The sequence below is a fragment of the Macrotis lagotis genome, chromosome 7, assembly GCF_037893015.1.
Source record: "Macrotis lagotis isolate mMagLag1 chromosome 7, bilby.v1.9.chrom.fasta, whole genome shotgun sequence".
NCBI classification, from domain to species: Eukaryota; Metazoa; Chordata; class Mammalia; order Peramelemorphia; family Peramelidae; genus Macrotis; species Macrotis lagotis.
In genome coordinates, this window is record NC_133664.1 from 60695148 (window position 1) to 60714430 (window position 19283).

The 19283-nt window shown below is 36.1% G+C and overlaps 1 protein-coding gene across 1 annotated transcript in view; it reads right to left on the reverse strand.

The window, feature by feature from the left end:
- The window catches only part of DNAJC1 (DnaJ heat shock protein family (Hsp40) member C1), a 243794-nt gene that overhangs the window by 117180 nt on the left and 107331 nt on the right, over window positions 1-19283 (reverse strand). Inside the window, exon 6 of the mRNA XM_074192974.1 lies at window positions 18516-18609. Within this exon, the coding sequence (XP_074049075.1) occupies window positions 18516-18609 (94 nt within the window). The remainder of the gene's footprint in view (window positions 1-18515; window positions 18610-19283) is intronic.

A 19283-nucleotide genomic window follows, 5' to 3' on the forward strand; every position in this document is an offset into this window, starting at 1 on the left:
CACTCAATAAATGCTTATTCCCTCCCTAGTCTTTTAAAAAGAGATGTTTAAGCATGGAAACAATGTAAAGACTATCAGACTGCTTTTTGTGGGGGGGGGGAGCAAGATTAGGGGGAAAAATTGTAAAATTCAAAAAATACATAAATAAAAAGTTTACTAGTGAGAAATATAGTTTAATACTCATGCACTGTTCATACTAATCACTAAAGGTTTAATAACTTTCTTATAAGGTATACAAAATGATGCTTTTAAAATTTCAGACTTGCCAAAATGTTCACTGTAGGCTGATAGGTTTAATATACTTCCTCTACAATGAGGTGACAATGGGTACCAGAAGGTTATAACAGTGGTGCATAAGCTATGGCAAATGCCACCATGTTAGAAAGAGAACAAAAACAGACAGGGAAGAAGGGAACAAGAAAAGAAAGAAATAGCATTTATGAATACTTTCTATATGCTGATTACTGTACTAATTAACAGAGATATAAATACAAAGATGTCCAGAAGACTGAAAAGTTACAGCAATGGTGAGTAAAGACATAGGGGAGAAGACTGACAGATATCTGTCAACAGCATTTTAATATTATCAATTTGATTTTAGACTTGGGTTGAGGGAGAGGAGAAGTTCTAAGTTGATGTCCTTTGCCTTTCATAATAAACCATTCCATTTTTTTCCTGTAATTTCTTGTATATAAGGAATAATACCATGTTATTTGTTTTCCTTTACTCCAGATCTTCCTCTGGGCCATTTGCAAAATTTGTTGTTTGGTACTGAAACTGGTAAATTTAACTCCTGTGTCTACAGTTGTCTTTCTGGGGGTAGCCTGTGGATTCTCTCAATAGATATTTTGTAGTCTATATTCAGAAGTTCTGAACATTTTTCTGGTATCATTTTCTGCATCATGTTAATTAGGTTTGTTTTTCTTTTTTTTAAAGTTGTCATGCCTTGTCTAGGTCATTGGGCTAGCCAGTTGGTGATAGCAACCAAGAAAACAAATTCAAAAATATCCATTAAGTCTTTTGCAACCCTCTTCAACTTTTGCAGGGATGCTGGAAGAGTGGAGAGAATAGGGGTAGAGAAGTTTATCTTATTCCCCCAGAAGTATACCAACTCATTTGTAATACAATGATCTTACACTAACAATACTGGTTAAAAAAGGCTCTTCTGAAAGAGAAAAATGATGTTGATGGAATTGGTTTCATCTTGTGCCCAAAGGCAAAAGAAATATAGCATTTAATGAGAACATGGTCATCTAACATTATGCATTTGAGGCTAGCATAAACAAAAAGACCATTGTGAAGATATCTACAGTTTATATAGTAATATCTGTTACAGAGGATCAGAAGTAGATTAAACTTTTAGGACATGATGAAGTACTCCAAAACAAGTCAACTTTGATGTTCACTGACTACAATGCAAAGGTGGGCATAAGAAAAGATAGCTGAAACTATATTCAAAGATATGGTTTAAGAAAGGTAAGTGGTCAAAGAAAGGCCATAGGTATTACTCTTGTATGCTTTTCTCTAGAAGACAGTTGGAAGTCCTCAAATGTTAGTAAGCACACAAGCACATAAAACAACATAAAAAGAAAAGAAACTGGAACATGGAAAATAATAGTCATTTTCAGATGCTACTTTAACAGGATCACTGATTAATTAGAACAAAGGTCAAAATTAGAACAAAAGGTCAAATTAGAAGAAAATATAAAGTTGAGAAGACATTGTGTACAAATGTTCTTGCCTGAAGAATTTAAAGAAGCAGTTGACTCTGAAAAGTAGAAAACAGATAAAAGTGAAGACTTTGTGATTGCCACCATTTATTAGGAAAGCTTCAGTGATAGAAAACAATGACCAAAATGAGTGGGCCAATAAGGCTCAGAAAATGCCTCAGCCAGCAAACATTTGAATTGGAGCCAGCAAACAAATGAATCAAAGGACTAAGAAACCAAGGACAACACTAGTTTTGATTTCAAGCTTATTTGCAAAATTTTTATGGAGGATGACTAAAGAGTATAAGCAGAATCACCTCACAATGGAATAAAAGCATCAGAAAGGAAGATAGGTTTTGAGAAAGTTTGGCATTGGAATCAAATAAGCAAGATTATGTCAAGAGCATTTCTCAGTGCAACTGAAAGGAAGACCAAAAATTAAAAAAATAAACAAAACAAAAAACCACAAATCCTTTCCAATGAAGATGCAGAATGTACCTTGACTGAGATTTATAATTTTAAAAAGTAATTTGCCAAATCTCTCAGCTCATAAGTGTCAGAGGCAGGATGGAGCTCAGTTCTCTATTCACTAACCCATGTGTGGTAGCTATTACTATTAATTATGATTTCAGGTACATTAGTTTGTTTCCCACTTCTCTTCATATTTTTGTAGCCTCTGACTTTGCAATTCATTCCTTCCAAAGATACTGATTCTCCTGAAGATCTGTGAATTAGTTTATCTGTCATCAATTCTGTTCTTCCACCACTGCTCCTCCCAATTCTTTTAGATCTCCTTAAATCATTAGCCTCTTGTACCTTTTTTATCCAAGGAAAATTTCATTACTCATTCTCTTCTGATAATTTTACTTACTTTTGTATGCTTCTTTTCTAAGATTGCAATCATGCTCCCAGTGAAGTAAAAATAAAAATTCTGTCATTTTTCCTGATTCTTTTTCTATTGTCTGTCCAGTCTTTCTTTCTTAGTCTGGTTGGCTGAGTCAGTAACTATCTCCAATCCAATAATTTCCTTTAGATCTATTCTGGACCTTTTTGTCTTCTGTATAATCTTATTTTAAGCCCAATGAGTTCAGTTAGAATCAATATGCAGATTGTTCATATGTACATATATGTGTATGTATACATTTGTATATTTCTCCATCACCCTAATCTCTCTTCAGAACTCCAATTCTGTTTTGTCAACTAAATCACAAAATCTCAAAGTCTGAAGGATATATGTATGCATGTACACACCCTCAACATACCCACCAAGTGGTTTATCTAGTATTTGTTTGAAGATAACCAGGGGTGGAGAACCTACTACCTAGCAAATCTGACCACCTGAACTTTTATATTGCTCTAATTGTTAGCATTCTTTGTTTTCTAATATCAAAATTTATTTTTCCTCTTTGCAACTCAGAAACATAGCTCCTAATCTTTTTCTTTTGGGGCCAAGGTGGATACCTCTAATACTTAGGGACAGTTTTCCTATTCTTTCTTCTCCTGACTAAATATTCTCCCTTCCCATAATTAATTGATCCTTGCTTGGTGTTCACCATCCTCTAGACGCTCTCCTGTGTGTCACTATCTCTGCTGAAATGTGGTACCTAAGACTGAGCACGATACTCTTGCTCTGCTCAGCCCCATTATACCACCATGCCATTGCACTTAGCAGTTAAGAGATCATTAGTAACCATGGAGAGAGCCATTTCAGTACAGTGCAGCAGGTCTTTTAACCTCAAGTCCTGGATATTATGCCTTTCTTAATGGAGCCTAACAATGCATTAGTTTTTGGCTACTACATCACACTGTTGACTCATATTGAGCTTGCAGCCCACTAAAAAGCCCTAGATAAGATGAATGGCTGTCTGGCCAAGTCTTCAACACACTGTACTTGTGAAGGTTGATCTTTTGAACCCAAGAAAAATAATATATATATATATATATGTATATATGTCTTTTAAATTTCATCTTATTTGATAGGCACACATACACACACAGTTCCAGTTTATCTGGATCATTTTGGAATCTGATTATATTCAACTTTTTCAGCTTTGTATTAACTGGCAAATCTGATAAACACAACATCAATGCATTCACCCAAGTCACTGATAACAATCAGCAGCGGTACAGAACAATCCTGGTCCCTCAGGAGACTCTACTGGAGAGAGCTTTTTCCAAGCTAACATTAAACCATTATTGACCACTCTGGGGGTCTGCCTGATCAACTAGTTATGAATCCACCGAATATCAAAATAGTAAGAAAGCTTAATCTCTACTAGCTTCTTAATGCTACTGGGATAAAATCAAATTCTTCAGCCTGGAATTTAATGTCTTCAAACAGGGAGCCTACCCACATCCTTTCCAGGATGATTTTTTCCCTGCTCCTAGTCACAAATTATGAATGATGGTCAAACTGTCCTCATGCTTCCTGGGCCTCAAAGTTTGTCTTTTGAGATAGCTGCTTGTCTCTATGTTTTTGAACAGGCTGCCCACCTCCCCCTGCCCCACCACCTGTCTAGAATAATACTTGCTCCTCATTTTTTCAACTTTTTAGAATCCTGTCTCCTTTAAGATGCCTTCAAGTCTTTTCCACCCCCTCTCCCCCATTACTATTCTTTGACTCTTCAAATGAGCTGTTACTAATTTGTGTACATTGGACTTTTGTTTTATTTGTTTTTATTGAAGAAATGTGAGGGGGAAGGAGGAAAATTAAGGAATTTTAATAGTGATGCAATTTTACCCCCATTCTTCTGATTAAAGCTTATGCTCTGAAGTAAATTTGAGAAGAGAGGCTTGGATCTGTTGTTCCTGCCAGTCCTCTCAGATGCTTCCCATGCCTGTGATGGTGTGGGCATATAGTTCTCTTGACTGAGTCTAGAATCCCCACTTCATTATCCCCAGTCTATTCATTTTATTTGATCTGGTGCAGGTCACCAGAGGGGATGAGCTTAGTGAGCCTTCCTGGCACTCCTGGGGAGATCCAAGGGTGTTTCTACATTTTTTGACTTTCTGGTGCCTTCTCTTGCCTAGCAGTAAATTAGGAAGAAACAGGGGGTGGTGTGATCACCTCGTAATGTAATCATATTGATGTGCAAAGTCCTTTCAATGCTATTTTTCCCCTAATTATCAGTTTTCCAGTCAGCTAAATCTTTAACTGTTTTAACTTCCTTCTATTTGAGGAGTTCTGGTTTTTCTATTTGAGTTATCTGAATTTAGTTGGATGAAGTGAAAAATAAAATTTACATTCCATTATTTCCAAACCAAACGACTTAGATCCATCTGCTTTGTGATATAAATTGACATGTTTTACTTAAAATTTTTTTAATATAAACATCAATATATGAATGTGTCTATATACAAATAACAGAAAAGAGAACCACACATGAAACCATGAAACTAGGTCTAGTCCAAATATATACGTATATAATTTACACACACACACACACACACACACACACACACACACACACACACACACACTCAATGCTGCAACATGATAGAATAAATAGAGAGCCAGCTTTGAAGCCAGAAAGACCTGAATTCCTCTCATCCAATACAGACTGGCCATGTAAAGGCAAATCCAATCTCTCAGTTCCAGACAACTTGTTAAGCCTATATGGTGCAGGAGAGATGCTAAGCACTTCCTCCCTTGGAAGCTCCTTATATAAATAAAATCACAATTCTATTTCCAATTTTTATGTAATTTAAAATGATAGTACTAGTGCTAAGACTACTTTGCCTATTTGTAGTCTTCTGAACCTAATTCTTTTTCACTCTGCATTTTTAAATGTTTCACTAATATTCTTTTCATTTTTTATATCACTTTCACAATACTGCCTCTCAACTCTACTTGAAAAAAAATTAGAAGTCTTCCCTTATAAAAATTAATTATAGTAGAGCAAAATAAATTCTGCATCAACCAAGTCTAAAAATGAACGTCTCATTTGCTAAGATGTGGGAAACAAATCCCATCAACAGTTTTCTGGAATAATAACTGACAGCTGCAATGATAAGAATTCGTAATTCTTTCAAAGTAGTTCTCCTTTATAGAGTCATTGTATAAATTCTTCTGGTTCTGCCCACTTCCCTCTGCATCAGTTCAAATAAGTCATTCAAGGTTTTATTTAATCCATTCCTGGCATCATTTCTTACAACACAATATTCTATTACATTTATATACCATAATTGTTCAGTCCAATTCATAGCTCTAAACCACTATTTTAGAGCCACTTCCATTCTCCCCACCACCCAAACATGAAACCTCAGAGTGATTTCTAACACTCTTCCTTCTACTTTTTTGAATGCTACCTTTCATTCCTTCATGATACTGATCCTACCAGGAACCTCTCCCCTAAATATACACACACCAATATATTTTGAGATCTTACTATTTGATCAATTTTCCCATTTTTCAAATTTAAAAAAAAATGGTTTCTAGCAAAATACCGTTGTTTCATAGGAATCAGAATTTCTAATTACTTATGGTCTAGGAAGATCACATACACACACATACGCATGCATATTCTTTCATCCCCTGGGTCAGAAGCCCCACAGGTCAAACTTGGTCCTTTTAAGAACCAAAGGTGGGCTTCCATCTTTGTCGTTGAATCTATCGTTCAAGTTAAGGGATTTTCATGGTCGATAACAATGCCCTACCATTCCCAAGCCCAGCTTTCTGGAGTCCATTCCAGAAGTTATTGGTGCGGTCACTAGATTCTGGTATGGCAGTTCTCTGCTGCCCTCAGCTGGTACCCAGGCACAATAGCCCTACCACCACTAGGATCTTTGAAAGATAGAGACCCATTAGTCATCTACGGTTCTCCAGGACGCATTTCTATCTTCCTACATAACTGCAGTGTCTGGCTTACATTCTACTTCTCTAACTCTCTCCTCAGAACCCATATTGATGATCCCACAGAGACAGTCTGGTGTTGTTTGAATAGACTACTAAGTAACAGTGTTCAATAGAAAAGTAGAGACTCCTGCATCAGATTTTTGCTGAATGAGTGATCAAGAACAATCTCACGGCCTCACTTTTCTCACTTGTAAGGTGGGAATATTTGCGTAACCTACTTTACAGGGTTGTTGGAGGAAAATGTTATGCAAACATTAAAGTGCCACATAAATGTGTTAGAATTATTCATGCTTCTTGATGTCGGTTTCTTGCTCTTTTTGAAGATGAGTCTTCTAAATCAGCCATATACCTTCTCACCCTTTCTTTCAAATCACAACCTTACCTGCCATCTCTTCTATTCTCCAACCCCCCTCAAAAATTTACTTTCTGACACTGCCTTGAACTTTAGCCAATTACACACAGTTCTCACTTTATGTATATAGATCATTCTTGCCAACCTCTATTTAAAACAAATCCTCAATTTCTGGCCTTTAAGAGGGAAAACTATCTTAATCCATGTTGGAGGTAGGGTGGTGAGGAGAGGTCCTGACAGATATAATATCACATTCCCTACTGCCGATTCCAGACTCCCCTCTGCTACTATCACATAGCAACCTCTCCTTTTTTTGAGGGGTGACCCATCATCCTGTATCTAATGCTTCATAATGAATATCCATTCTTGCTAGGATCTACTGGAATTCAGATCATCATTCCTCCTTTCTCTTTGTTCTGTACTTGGCTCATCTTCTTCATCACTCCTATCTCTGCCTTCATACTTGATGATTTTCATATAGATATGGATATATGATGTCATATGATAAGCATGATGCCATATACACACATATATATGTTTCACATACATACTGATGCCTCCTCAAATACGCTGACCTCTCAGGTTATTAAACATCAATTCCCATATGTATCCCATAGCTAGTACTGAGCTATTTATAGCTTAAATCTCACCATCTCCCCAAACTGTGCCACTAACATGATTTCAACCCCTGAACTTCTCTGATTATCACCTCCTCTCCTTCAGTCTCTTGTTCTGCCTCACTTCTTTAAAACCCATTCACTCTGACTGCACCCTTGAGTCTCCCTAATGCTTCCTGTCCCGTTAGTGCCTTGTTCCTAGTCTAACCTCAATTCTTTCTACACAGTCATCTGTCACCTTATTTCCCCTTCTTGATTCGAGCACTTTCACACCCTCCCAATTGTCCACCCTGGGTCATCCCTAGCATATGCATGCTCTACTTAGATTGCTGAGCCAGTGAATACAGAGTTGATATCTCTGCTCAACCCCAACCTTTCCGATGAATGATGATGGCAAATGCTCAAGTTGGTAATCCCAAAGTCACTGACTCCTCTTCCCAATTCCACCTCCATGACATCTCCTCTTCACACTCTTCTCTAACAGTCACAACCCTACCTCAGACTCACTTTTCAACTGGACCTCTCTAAGGGCCACAGAGGAACATAAGATTTAGATTTAGATTTAGAACTAGAAAGATCCTCCTGGAGTCAGGAGGATCTGAGTTCAAATCCTGCTTCAGACACAATACTTACTTAGCTATGTGATTTTTGACAAATCACTTAGCCCCATTGCATTGCAAAATTAAAAAACCCCAAACTACCACAGAGAACAACTAGTCCAACCCCCTTATTTAGAGAACAAGAAATGAAGACCAGAGAAGAAAAATTACTTGCACAGGATATCACAGTATAAACGGCACAGCTTCCTAATTAGGTTCCTTTCCTTCTAGTTTCTCATCTCTTCAATCCATCCTTACATAACTACGATTATCCCTGTTTAAAAATGTCTGGTGACACCTTGCTGTCTCTAGGATAAAATGCAAACTCCTCACTGTAGCATTTAAAACTCTAGAATTTGGCCCCCACCTAAATATTTCAAATTATTCCCTTTCAGGAAATCTGTTCTAAATAATCCAACTTAGTGTGGTCAAGCTGCTCTATGACTTCTCTTCCCTCCACTGGTTTTTTTTTTTTTTTTTTTTTTTTGGCAAGGCAATGGGGTTAAGTGGCTTGCCCAAGGCCACACAGCTAGGTAATAAGTGTCTGAGGTCGGATTTGAACCCAGGTACTCCTGACTCCAGGGCCAGTGCTCTATCCACTGAGACACCTAGTCGCCCCTCCTCCATTGATTTTTCACAAGACACCTGCCATTTCACAAATACATTTGTCTTCTCAGGTTTTCATAATCTGTGTCTTCTTTCAAGGTTCAACATCGGTGCCATATCCTATTCTTCCCAACGATCAGGGTTCTCTCCCTCAATTTTCCTCATAATATATTTGCATTCATGATGGGATTGATGTTTTCAACATAGTCTTTTTTCCTCCAGGTACTTTCTTGATTTATCTATCCACTATCAAATTTTTCTAAAATGTGTTTTTCTTAATTTTATTATATAAAATAATATTATTTTGGCCAAGAAGGTAGAAATAGCCTCCATTTGCTTGCCATATCAAGTCCAAACTCCTTTGCTTGACCTTTCCAAGCCCTTTATGACTACATATCTTCCTCTTTTCAATATTTCTCACACTTATACCACCTGTTTTATCTGGACTAGTCTTCTCATTGTCCTCCAGGAATAAACTCATTTCAACCGTTGTGTCTTTATTTAATCTCTTCCCTGAACTGAGAAGACCCTTTCCTTCTTCACCTATTCAAATTCTACCCATCTGTCAAGACTTTGTTTAACCTTCACCTTTTCCAAGGAACCTCTCTACTTTCTTTCAATAAGATTACATTTATAGTCAGCATCACATAATTAAGCATTTGATTCCCTTTGTTTCATATATATGCCAGTTTGGTCTACACAGACTGCAAATTTCTCCAAGGTATAGGCCATGCTGAATACTACTTTTGTTGTCTTCTAATTACACCTGGCAAAGTATTAGGGCGGTAGTATGGAAGTCCCTAAGATGCTAATCAAGACTGGATGATCAGGATTTGAAGCTTGGCTCATATACTCATTAGCTATGACTTCATCTCTCTGAGCCTTAATTTCCTCATTTATGAAAGGGGAATGATAATAGCATTTACCTTGGATGGTTTTTATGAGGATTAAACAAGATAATGTCTGTAAAGTGCTTTGCAACTATATAAACACAGCTGAGTTGTGTATATATTAGGTGTTTGATAAATGCTTATTTAATCAAATTAGACCATGACATTTTACTTCTCTTTCTGCTTAAATGTCTGATATGACCCATAAAAATGTCCTCTTCCCTAATAAATTCGTCCACCTAAGTCGAGGGGTAGGGTGGGCAATGTAGAGGCCAGAGCAAGGGGAGGGCTGTGGACCCTGGGTTATGGCAGTGGCAGCAGAGGGTAGTTCTACCCCTCCAGGCAGCTGTTCTGGGCGAGGGAACAGTCTAACCCCCCAAGATTCCTTTCTCCTCCTCTCTCCCCAGACCCTGTTGGGAGTTGAGGTGAAGGAAGCAGATCCCTAGATTGGAGCAGCATGGCTATCAGATTCCTGGGGGTTGGGTAAGGAAGTGAGAGCTCGGAAGTGGAGGCTAGGAGAGGTCCTTGAGGCAGGGGGTTAGTGGTCTGCAGTTTGTCCTCTGGACAAACTCCCAGGGGCCTTACTTTGGCCACAAGTCTACACCTTACTTCCAGGAGAAGTCTGTGGCAAAGAGTTGAATATATCATCATACCAGGCCAGCGTTCAACCCCTATCTCAATGGTGGATGGAAGGAGAATATAGATAGAATATGACGTGTGCTGGGACATGGTTGGGAATGACACAAACCATGACTGAAACTGTATGTTAAGTTGTGGAAATGATTAGGCAAGGAGGTAGATATAGCTGATAACCCTGAATAGCAACATTTAAATAGGAACTGAAAATTTTGTCCAACAGAGATTTTCTCCGATCACCTGTAAAATCAGATATGTTGTGACTGATAAAAATAGAAATTTTAACAAATCAGACTGCTTAGAGTTATAGTTTTGTTTATTCATAAACAAATGAGGCTTTGAAAACTAAAACCAACCCAATTCAAAAGAAATGCTATTATGCTGTTTTAAAAGTGAATTTTCTCCCCAGAAATAAAGTAACCACGAGCACACAAAAATCAAAGTAAAGTTAACCTTCCTGACTGATCTCATACAAAGAATGGCAACAGAACTGAGAATCAATCCTAAAATCACTAATCCTGCAGAAAACAGTGATATGGCTATAGAAGTATCCAAACATCAACTGAGAAGTGGAATTTTTTTTAAAAAAAGATGAATTGTAGCCCTCCTGGGAAAAGTCATGACATGATGTTGGCTTAGATAGTGTTTTCCCCAAGGTACACAACTATAATGCTTATATAGATTTTTTTTTAAAAGCTATGGAACTCTATATGAAGTGTAGACAAAGATCTGAATCAACAAATTTACAAAATAAATATTTATTGAATGCTTTCTAAATGTAAGGTGCTATGCTAAAAAATAAATTTTTTAGTAAAAAGAATATTAAAATTTCATCTTCCCTGGACTCAATTGACTGAAGGTGACTGGCTTTCTGACTCAAATAAATTTTAAGTTTTTGCTTTTGTTGCACTTCCTCTTCTATGCCCAAGGAAAATTGGGGGTCCCATTTAAAAAATGAAGGGTTTGAGTTAGATGACATCTAAAGTCCCTTTTAGCTCTAACATTCTATGATTCCATGGTTCAATGGAGATGAAAATTTCTGCACACCCTAACTATATCAATTCTCCTCCTGTTCTTCACATCTGAAAAGTAAGAAAATATAAATGTTTGCCTACAGGAAATACATTCACAGTTTCCTCTCACACAGAGATTCTAAGGTAAAAAATTGTAAAGTACCAAGAGGGAGAAACAATTTAATTTCTTTTAGCCCTTTGGCTAGTGGACCTATGTTAACATGAATACTTGATTTTTGGTCACACAAATTTTTTCTGTGATAGAATTATCATTTTCCTCTCACATTTAAAGAAAAATCTTCTAAATTAATTTCTAAAAATTCATTATAGTGGATTTGTTTATGAAATCATTCACTTAAGCTTTAGGTCAATGATATGAAAGTGCAATAAACTCTGAGAATCCTGACAGCTTATTCACATTACCAATTTATCTCTCAACTTCTTCTAATGGAATTCATAAAGGTGATAAAATCATCGTGACATTTATGAACTCTTGTTTACTTTCCTCTATGACACAAATGTGATAGTTTACCTTAGGTGGGTTTTTTCCATCAATCTGAGGTGATAAGACCTATTTTCTACCCTGGAATGAGGGATCAGAGATAAAAGAGAGAGGGAAGAATACTGAAAAGAAAATGCTTGGCTCATTATTTTATTTGTAATTCAGGTATCCTTCAATAAATGAAAAACTAGAGATGCTTTCCTGCAATTATGCTTATGAAGACAAATGCTCCAAACTAAATTCAATTTTCTCATTGATTTTTTGGTTGAAGGAGTCCTAGACTTGGAGTGAGGAGATACATGTCTGCAAAGTCTTAGCAACCTCAAGTATAAAGTTCCCTTTAGGGGAACCCCAAATCTTACAGTAAGTAGGTCTATAAGTCTCAAGATGAAGGACCTTTCCTACCTTCTACATATTTGAAGCATTTTGCAAATAGTGAAATACTATATAAACACTAGCTACTTCCATGTCTTTTATTGTCAGAAATGTGTTCCTTGTAAAAAAAAAAAACCCTTAAAATCAGTTGATATTGTTAGCAAAATTTTCGAAAACAGATTTTTTTTGTACAAAATATTCAAAAGAAACTAGTGAATAAGGACAATTTCAGATATTCTCAATGTCAGTCTTCCATATGAGGTGATACACAAAGTCAGAGGCTCTAATGCTTGTGCCAAGGAATGCCTTGAGAACCAAGGAATCATTATTGGAGATGGCACCATATTTGATGGTAGCAGCCTCTTAAAGGTATGACCAGGAGAGATGAATCTGAATTCTGCCACCAGAATTGTGGCTGCCCTGTTAATAAGTGCAATATCTATTTCACATTGGAATGAGTCTCTGCATCTTTTTCTTGTCTTTCCCTTTGGTTATTGACAGTGTCACAATTTCTCTTTGGTCTCCTCATGGGGGTGCTTATCACTTAACAAAAAACAAAGTTGATTTATTTTTATTGTACTGACCTGAGCTATTCAGTATATTATGGTGGCTCCCCAGGAGAATCATGGTCATTGGGGTAGGATAGTATAATGCATAAGTGGAAAGAGAATTGTTCATGGGGAAAAAAAAAAGACTTAGAATCAAGTCCTTTCTTGGACACATGGTGGCTGGTGACCCCAGACAAGTCACTAATCCTCTCCCTGACCTGGGAACTCTGGAATACTAAGTTGTAGAAAAGATACTGATTTATAGAGACAGCAAAAGTTCTAAACTGGGAATGCTTTACACCTAAACCTCCCTACACTAAAGACCCCAAATGATCCAAGTTAACAATCAGCTCTCCCCAACAAGGAGGGAACAGTTAAATATGATGGATTTCCAGCATATTATGGTAGAACCCAATTGAACTGGAGTCACAAGATATGATTTTTATCCAGTTCTGCTAGTAACTCATTGTGACTTGAGGGAAACTACTTAATTTTTGAGGTCTCCTTTGCTCAGCTAAAAAAGATTAAATGATCTTAAGAATTTCTTCCAGCTCAGTTGTTTTTTTTTAAATTAGATGCAGGGGCAGCTAGGTGGCGCAGTGAATAGAGCACCAGCCTTGGAGTCAGGAGTACCTGGGTTCAAATGCAACCTCAGACACTTGATAATTACCTAGCTGTGTGGCCTTGGGCAAGCCACTTAACCCCATTGCCTTGAAAAATCTAAAAAAAACCCCCCCAAATTAGATGGAAGTGGCACAACTCCCATTCAATATATGAAGACTTTTGACAATATCCCTAGCAGAGGACATCACAAGGCAGCGAAGTGCATTGTTGGTTAATTTTAACTCCTAGGAATTTTGTATTTTTCACCTTTTTTATACATTTTAACTTCATTTGGATTTTCTATTTCCTGGTCTCAATGATATCTTTTCAGAGAATGGGAAGACTGTCTTTAATCTTAAGGTATCTCAAAAGAATTTTTGCTTTCTTCCATATTAACTGAGCTGTTCTACTATCCTAAAAGCTCAGATCAGCTTCTTAACCTTTCTTTGCCTTTGCCTTATGGTTAAAATATCAGGGATATAAACTTTTGTGGGTCTAAAATGCCTATTTTGTGTATCTTTTGGACACTCCCCATTCTTTTGCTTAGAAAATCATTGCTGAGCTAGGAGGACATCAGACTGTCTAGTTTCCTCCTAAAGCTTCCCAGTCCACAGTAGGTCATTCAGTTGTTAATTAACCATGAGTGTTTTATTTGTTTGGGTCCAAATCAGTGTAAGGAAAAGGGCTGAGAAACAAATGGCTTTAATGGCAATGGAGTCATTGCCTGTCCTTAGTAACAGTCACAATGTGAGAAGCATGGTGGTAAAAGGAGGTTTTCCATCTTGGAATCTTAATAAAGCACAGAATATTTTAAGGGGAAGAACTATTATAACCTAGAAAGAAACCTGCTCCAGGATTATTCTTATAGTCCATTCTTTCCACAAAACTATAACAGTGGCTAGAAGGGACTGTGAAATGCTTTGCTGATGTTCAATTGTGCCAGTTATATCCAACTCTTGGTGGACCCCATTTGGAGCTTTCTTGGCAGATACTGGCAAAGTTTGCCATTTACTTCTCCAGTTTATTTTACAATGAGGAAACTGAGGCCAACAGGGCCAAGTGACTTACCCAGGGTCACACGGCTAGTACGTGTCTGAGGCTGGATTTGAATTCATGAAGATGAGTTCCTGATTTCCAGCTCAGTGCTCTATCAACCATGGAGACAACTAGCAGCTCCGCAGTAACAAATCTGTCACTTAATCTCGATGGGTCTTTTAGGTGATCCTTTTACATCTCCCTAGTCAAATCTGATAGTCAGGGCAGTGGACAGAGTAGTGGACATGGAGGCAGGAAGACCTGGTTTAAATCTGCCTCTGATACTAACCCCTTGGTTTTGTCACATAATTTCTCTGTCCTTAGTCTTAAGGTATCTCAAAACAATTTTTCTTTCTTCCATAGCTATTGAACGTTCAACTAAAAGCTCAGATCAATTCCCCTGACTCAAGACTCTTCATCTGTAAAAATGGGTATAATAATAATCACAGGGCAGCCAGGTGTCCCTGAAGTCAGGAAGACCAGGGTTCAAATTCAGCCCTAAACTCTTTCTAGCTGGGTGACCTTGGACAAGTCACTTTAACCCTGACTGCCTCCCATCCACGGCCATCTCCAGTCAAACTGATGCATATCTGCCCACTGGACCCAGAAGTCTCCAGAGAAGAAAGTGAAGCTGGTGATGTAGCACAGCACCTCCTCACTCATCTAAACCATGTGCATTTCATAATATGACCACTCTGATGTCATGGTCTTCTTTCAGAACAAAGGACAAACATTGTTATTGTTATCATCATCATCATCATCATCATCATCATCATCATCATCATCATCATCCTAGAGAGATATTCCTCATAGGGTTGATATGAAGATTAAGTGAGATAATATATGCAAAGTGCTTTGCAAACCCAAAGAAACTATATTAATATAATCTATTATTCTTATCATATTACCTTTGTCCCCTCTCATTTAGAGAATATTTGAGACATATACAAAGGCAGAAAAAATGACATTCTCTAATATCTCTGAATTTAGACCCTCTATTGATCTATAGATTTCTAAAAGTCTTCCCAAATCTCAGAGGCTATCTAGTCTGACTCCCTAATTTTGTATTTTTCCTCTCTACAGATTTATGTTTATTGTATAAACAAAGGTGCAAATGTTTTATTGCCTAACTTAACTGATTTTGGGTTTTTTTTCCAATGACTATTAGTGTATTCACATTACATCAAAATGTCAATAATGTCCTAAATGAGAGTAGCTGTCTATACAACTCTTTTTGTGCAACATACTTATCTATTCCTCAAAACTCAGTTCAAATGCTCTTCCAAAACACATTCCTTAAACCCAGAGATTGGGAGGGGATTTCAGCATCCTCTGAATTTCTAAAAGATCAATCTTCGTGTACTGCCCCATACTTTTTATTGCTATATGGTCATTATATACTTTACTAGATTATAAACTTTTGGGGAAAGGACGATATCTTATTTATCTTCAAATTCTCCTTCAGTATCTAGAAGGAACAAACAAACTTAACTTTGCACACAGTAAGTCCGCGACAAATATTTGAGGAAGGAATCACCTGAATTTTTTTTTCAAAAGATGAGGCAATCACAGTTCCCCTTGGAACCTAAGTGAGAAGATAGTCAAACAAAGTTTAAGCTGTGATTCTAAGCACCATGGACTTTCCTACCCATGAGGCATCTTTGGAGGTTAATGGTAACCAGAGAATTTGTATGTCTTGAATTATGGTCGGAATTGATGCTTTTACTATGGAAGGGACTAAATGATCTATATTAACTTGGTGGGAAAAGGAGTAGGGTGAAAAGGACCAGATATAGGGGACAGTTGCTGCTTAACTCTGACATAATTATTTCTAGCTTGTTTACTTTCTAAATCAATAAATTGTGAATTTGCATGGATGAATATCAATAAATAATGAAATAGAGCTTCATCCAGGTGACTCCCCCCTTCAAATTTGTTTTATATGTTATCTCATTTTTATCCTCATCTGATTTTTTAATTACAGTAGATTTTATAAGAGTATTAGATAAAGCAGGTAGGTACAAAGCATTCCCAATACTTCATTTTATAGAGTTAAAGAAAAATTAAGGGACAAATTGGAATTCACTCTAGATTGAAGCAAAAAGGCAAAATTTAGACCAAGTTACAACTGTTCGGGATTTTCGTTTCTTTCTGCCAGTTCTACATCATTAAGGGAAAATGTTTGTGTATAGGATACCACAAAATCTTAATGCAGTTTTAAGTTATGAAATTGTTTGTTACCATTTTTAGGCTATGAAACTGTCTGTTACCATAACACTTAGGTTGCCGTGTGATGACTATCAGAAAGAGGAATTTCATCTTCAAATAACTGATCAAATAATCAAAGACTGGTCAACCGGAAATATAATTAAAAGCAAATTCAAAATATCCTGAGGTGTCAATTAAAGGGAAAAATGCTTAGAAATAAAAATTATATTTAAAAGGTTTTAGTGATCCATTGCTTGTATTCCAAAATCTGAATACAAGTAAAACATTAAAAAAGGCCCAAACTTTGAAAGTCAGAGGCACCTTCAGAGTCCAAGAAAATATGACTACTGACAGGACAAAAACAAGTCATTAATAGAAGGTATTTATCACATGGTATGTAAATTCATACTTTACAGATACCCCCCTAACTTTTGTTTATGGCAAAGCACAACAGTTCATAGCATGTGGTTTTAGTTACCACCGGGAGACAATCTTAAAATAATGAATTGCAAATTCAAACCTACATGATGTATTAGTTTCATCTGGGTTAATTACTCTGTAGCATTTGGTTGTATCATTCCTCAATATTAACCAGGCAGTATGTAAATTCTACAAATTGGATTTAATTTCAAATTACTTATAAGTGAAGATCATAAAGGAGGGATCAGAACTGACCTTTGTGACATTTTATTTATGGTCTCTCTTTATGGGCTATACTGTTTATATTCTGTTACTGTCTACTGTATAGATCTTATGTTAACAAAAATTATTTAGATCTGAACTTGATTTTTTGTTTTCCTTCTTTCATAAATACATTGGGGACAAAATGCACATGCTTTCTCCCCCTTTCCTATTAACTCACCTTTTTAGGTATCATTATAAAAATAATATTTGTCACATAAATAAATTTTTAAAAAAACTAAGAAACTGAAATTAACTACAAAAATAACTTCTGTTTTCCCCACTAATGTTGGGCCATCCTAACACAATACTACCTATGTGGATGGATGGAAGGCACTGGAAACGAACATCTCCCAACCTAAAAATTTGATAAACATGTTAAGTTTTATTTCCCCAACTAGGAAATTTTGGTGAAAAGTGGAAGAAGAAAGGAGTATAAGAAGTCATTAGTTTCCTCAAATAATTACAGATAAAGCTATCTTTGAAATGTGAATATTGAGCAGGCATATCTGCAGCAGATGGATATTAGCTTTACTTAATTAGCAAATAAAAATATTATTTGCTTGTGAGTGGTTTTTCAAAGAATTTTCTAAAATTAGCCAAACTCAAAGCTTCTACAGGCTTAGCCTAAGAGACAGATAATACCCAAATAAACCCACACATGCAATAAACAAATTCAGCACTGGTTTGAGATATTGAAACTATTAAATTCTATGGCAAACTCCTCTAAGATCACTTGTAAAAGGAAGGTTTTCTGTTGGTTCAAAACAAGTTAGGAGTTCCAAAAGTATCTGAACTTAAGTTACTAGGACAAGAAGATAAAAATGACTCTCACCTAAAAAACACTCATGCTATTTCCCCATTTCCTATATATATATATATATATATATATATATATATATATATTATATCTTACAATAAAAACATTTTTCCAGAATTGTACAGATAGAAGAGTATAATATTTAAAGTGTGAAGCTAATTTAAAGTCTTAATCACTAAATAATTGGTAATAAGTTACTTCACTCTTGCTCTTTTTCACTGAGTACTACTATATTCTTTAAACTATATACTATGTGTTATAATTGTAATTTTCTTTTAAGGTAAAAGGAAAATTTGAAAAAAATTTAAAAATACAACAAAATCACATGGAAGTATATACAAAAATAGTGAGATTTTAATTAGGAATGCACATAGACAATTCAATAAAACAAGCACATCTTTTACTGAAAATTAAATTGAAATAATCAAATATTTATACAGAATAGAGAAAGAAAGGTGATTTTTACCTGTATTAATTGAGGCAGGGCTTTTAAGGTCAGGCAAAACCAAATTCCCAATTTGCACGGGAGCAAATCATGCCACTGTGGTTTCATTAGCAATCTAAAGTAAATAAAGTTTTCTTTTAAAAATACTGAAGCTAAGAGAACCAGTAAGAAAATGGAATATTTTAGTAAAAGGTCATTTTTTCCCTGAATAGAAATAGTATTGAAACATCAAAGAGTATGAATCCTTCCTTAAAATGTAATGACCCATAATAAAATAAAACTTGCTTAATATTTTAAGACATTCATCAGATTAATTTGATTTTTGATAGAAAATAAAGTAAATGAAACAAATATAATACATTGAGCATGTAAGATAATCCAAGATTGATATTTTAAGGCAGTTTGCTTCCAATCATTTTTATAGATAAAGAACAAAAACCTGCTTTTCATCCCGTCTATAAAATGAATTCTTAAACCTTATGATTACTTCAGCTAAAAAAGACTAACCATCACCAAAATGTTCACAAGTGCTGACAACCAGATATGAAGACTGTAGCATAAACAAACCAATACATAAAAATTAATGTCATTTGCAGTTCACTGAAGCATTACTCACTGATGTCATCAGAATAGAAGACAAGCAGAATAGACTCTGATCTCCATTCCACATTGATCCAGTTCATGCCCCTGCTGTGTGAACTATTTAAACCCTTTATTTCTTTCTATGAATCAATAGAAGAAATGGTGGTATCTTTTAGAATTTACTGAATGTCACTCTCTCCCTATGTC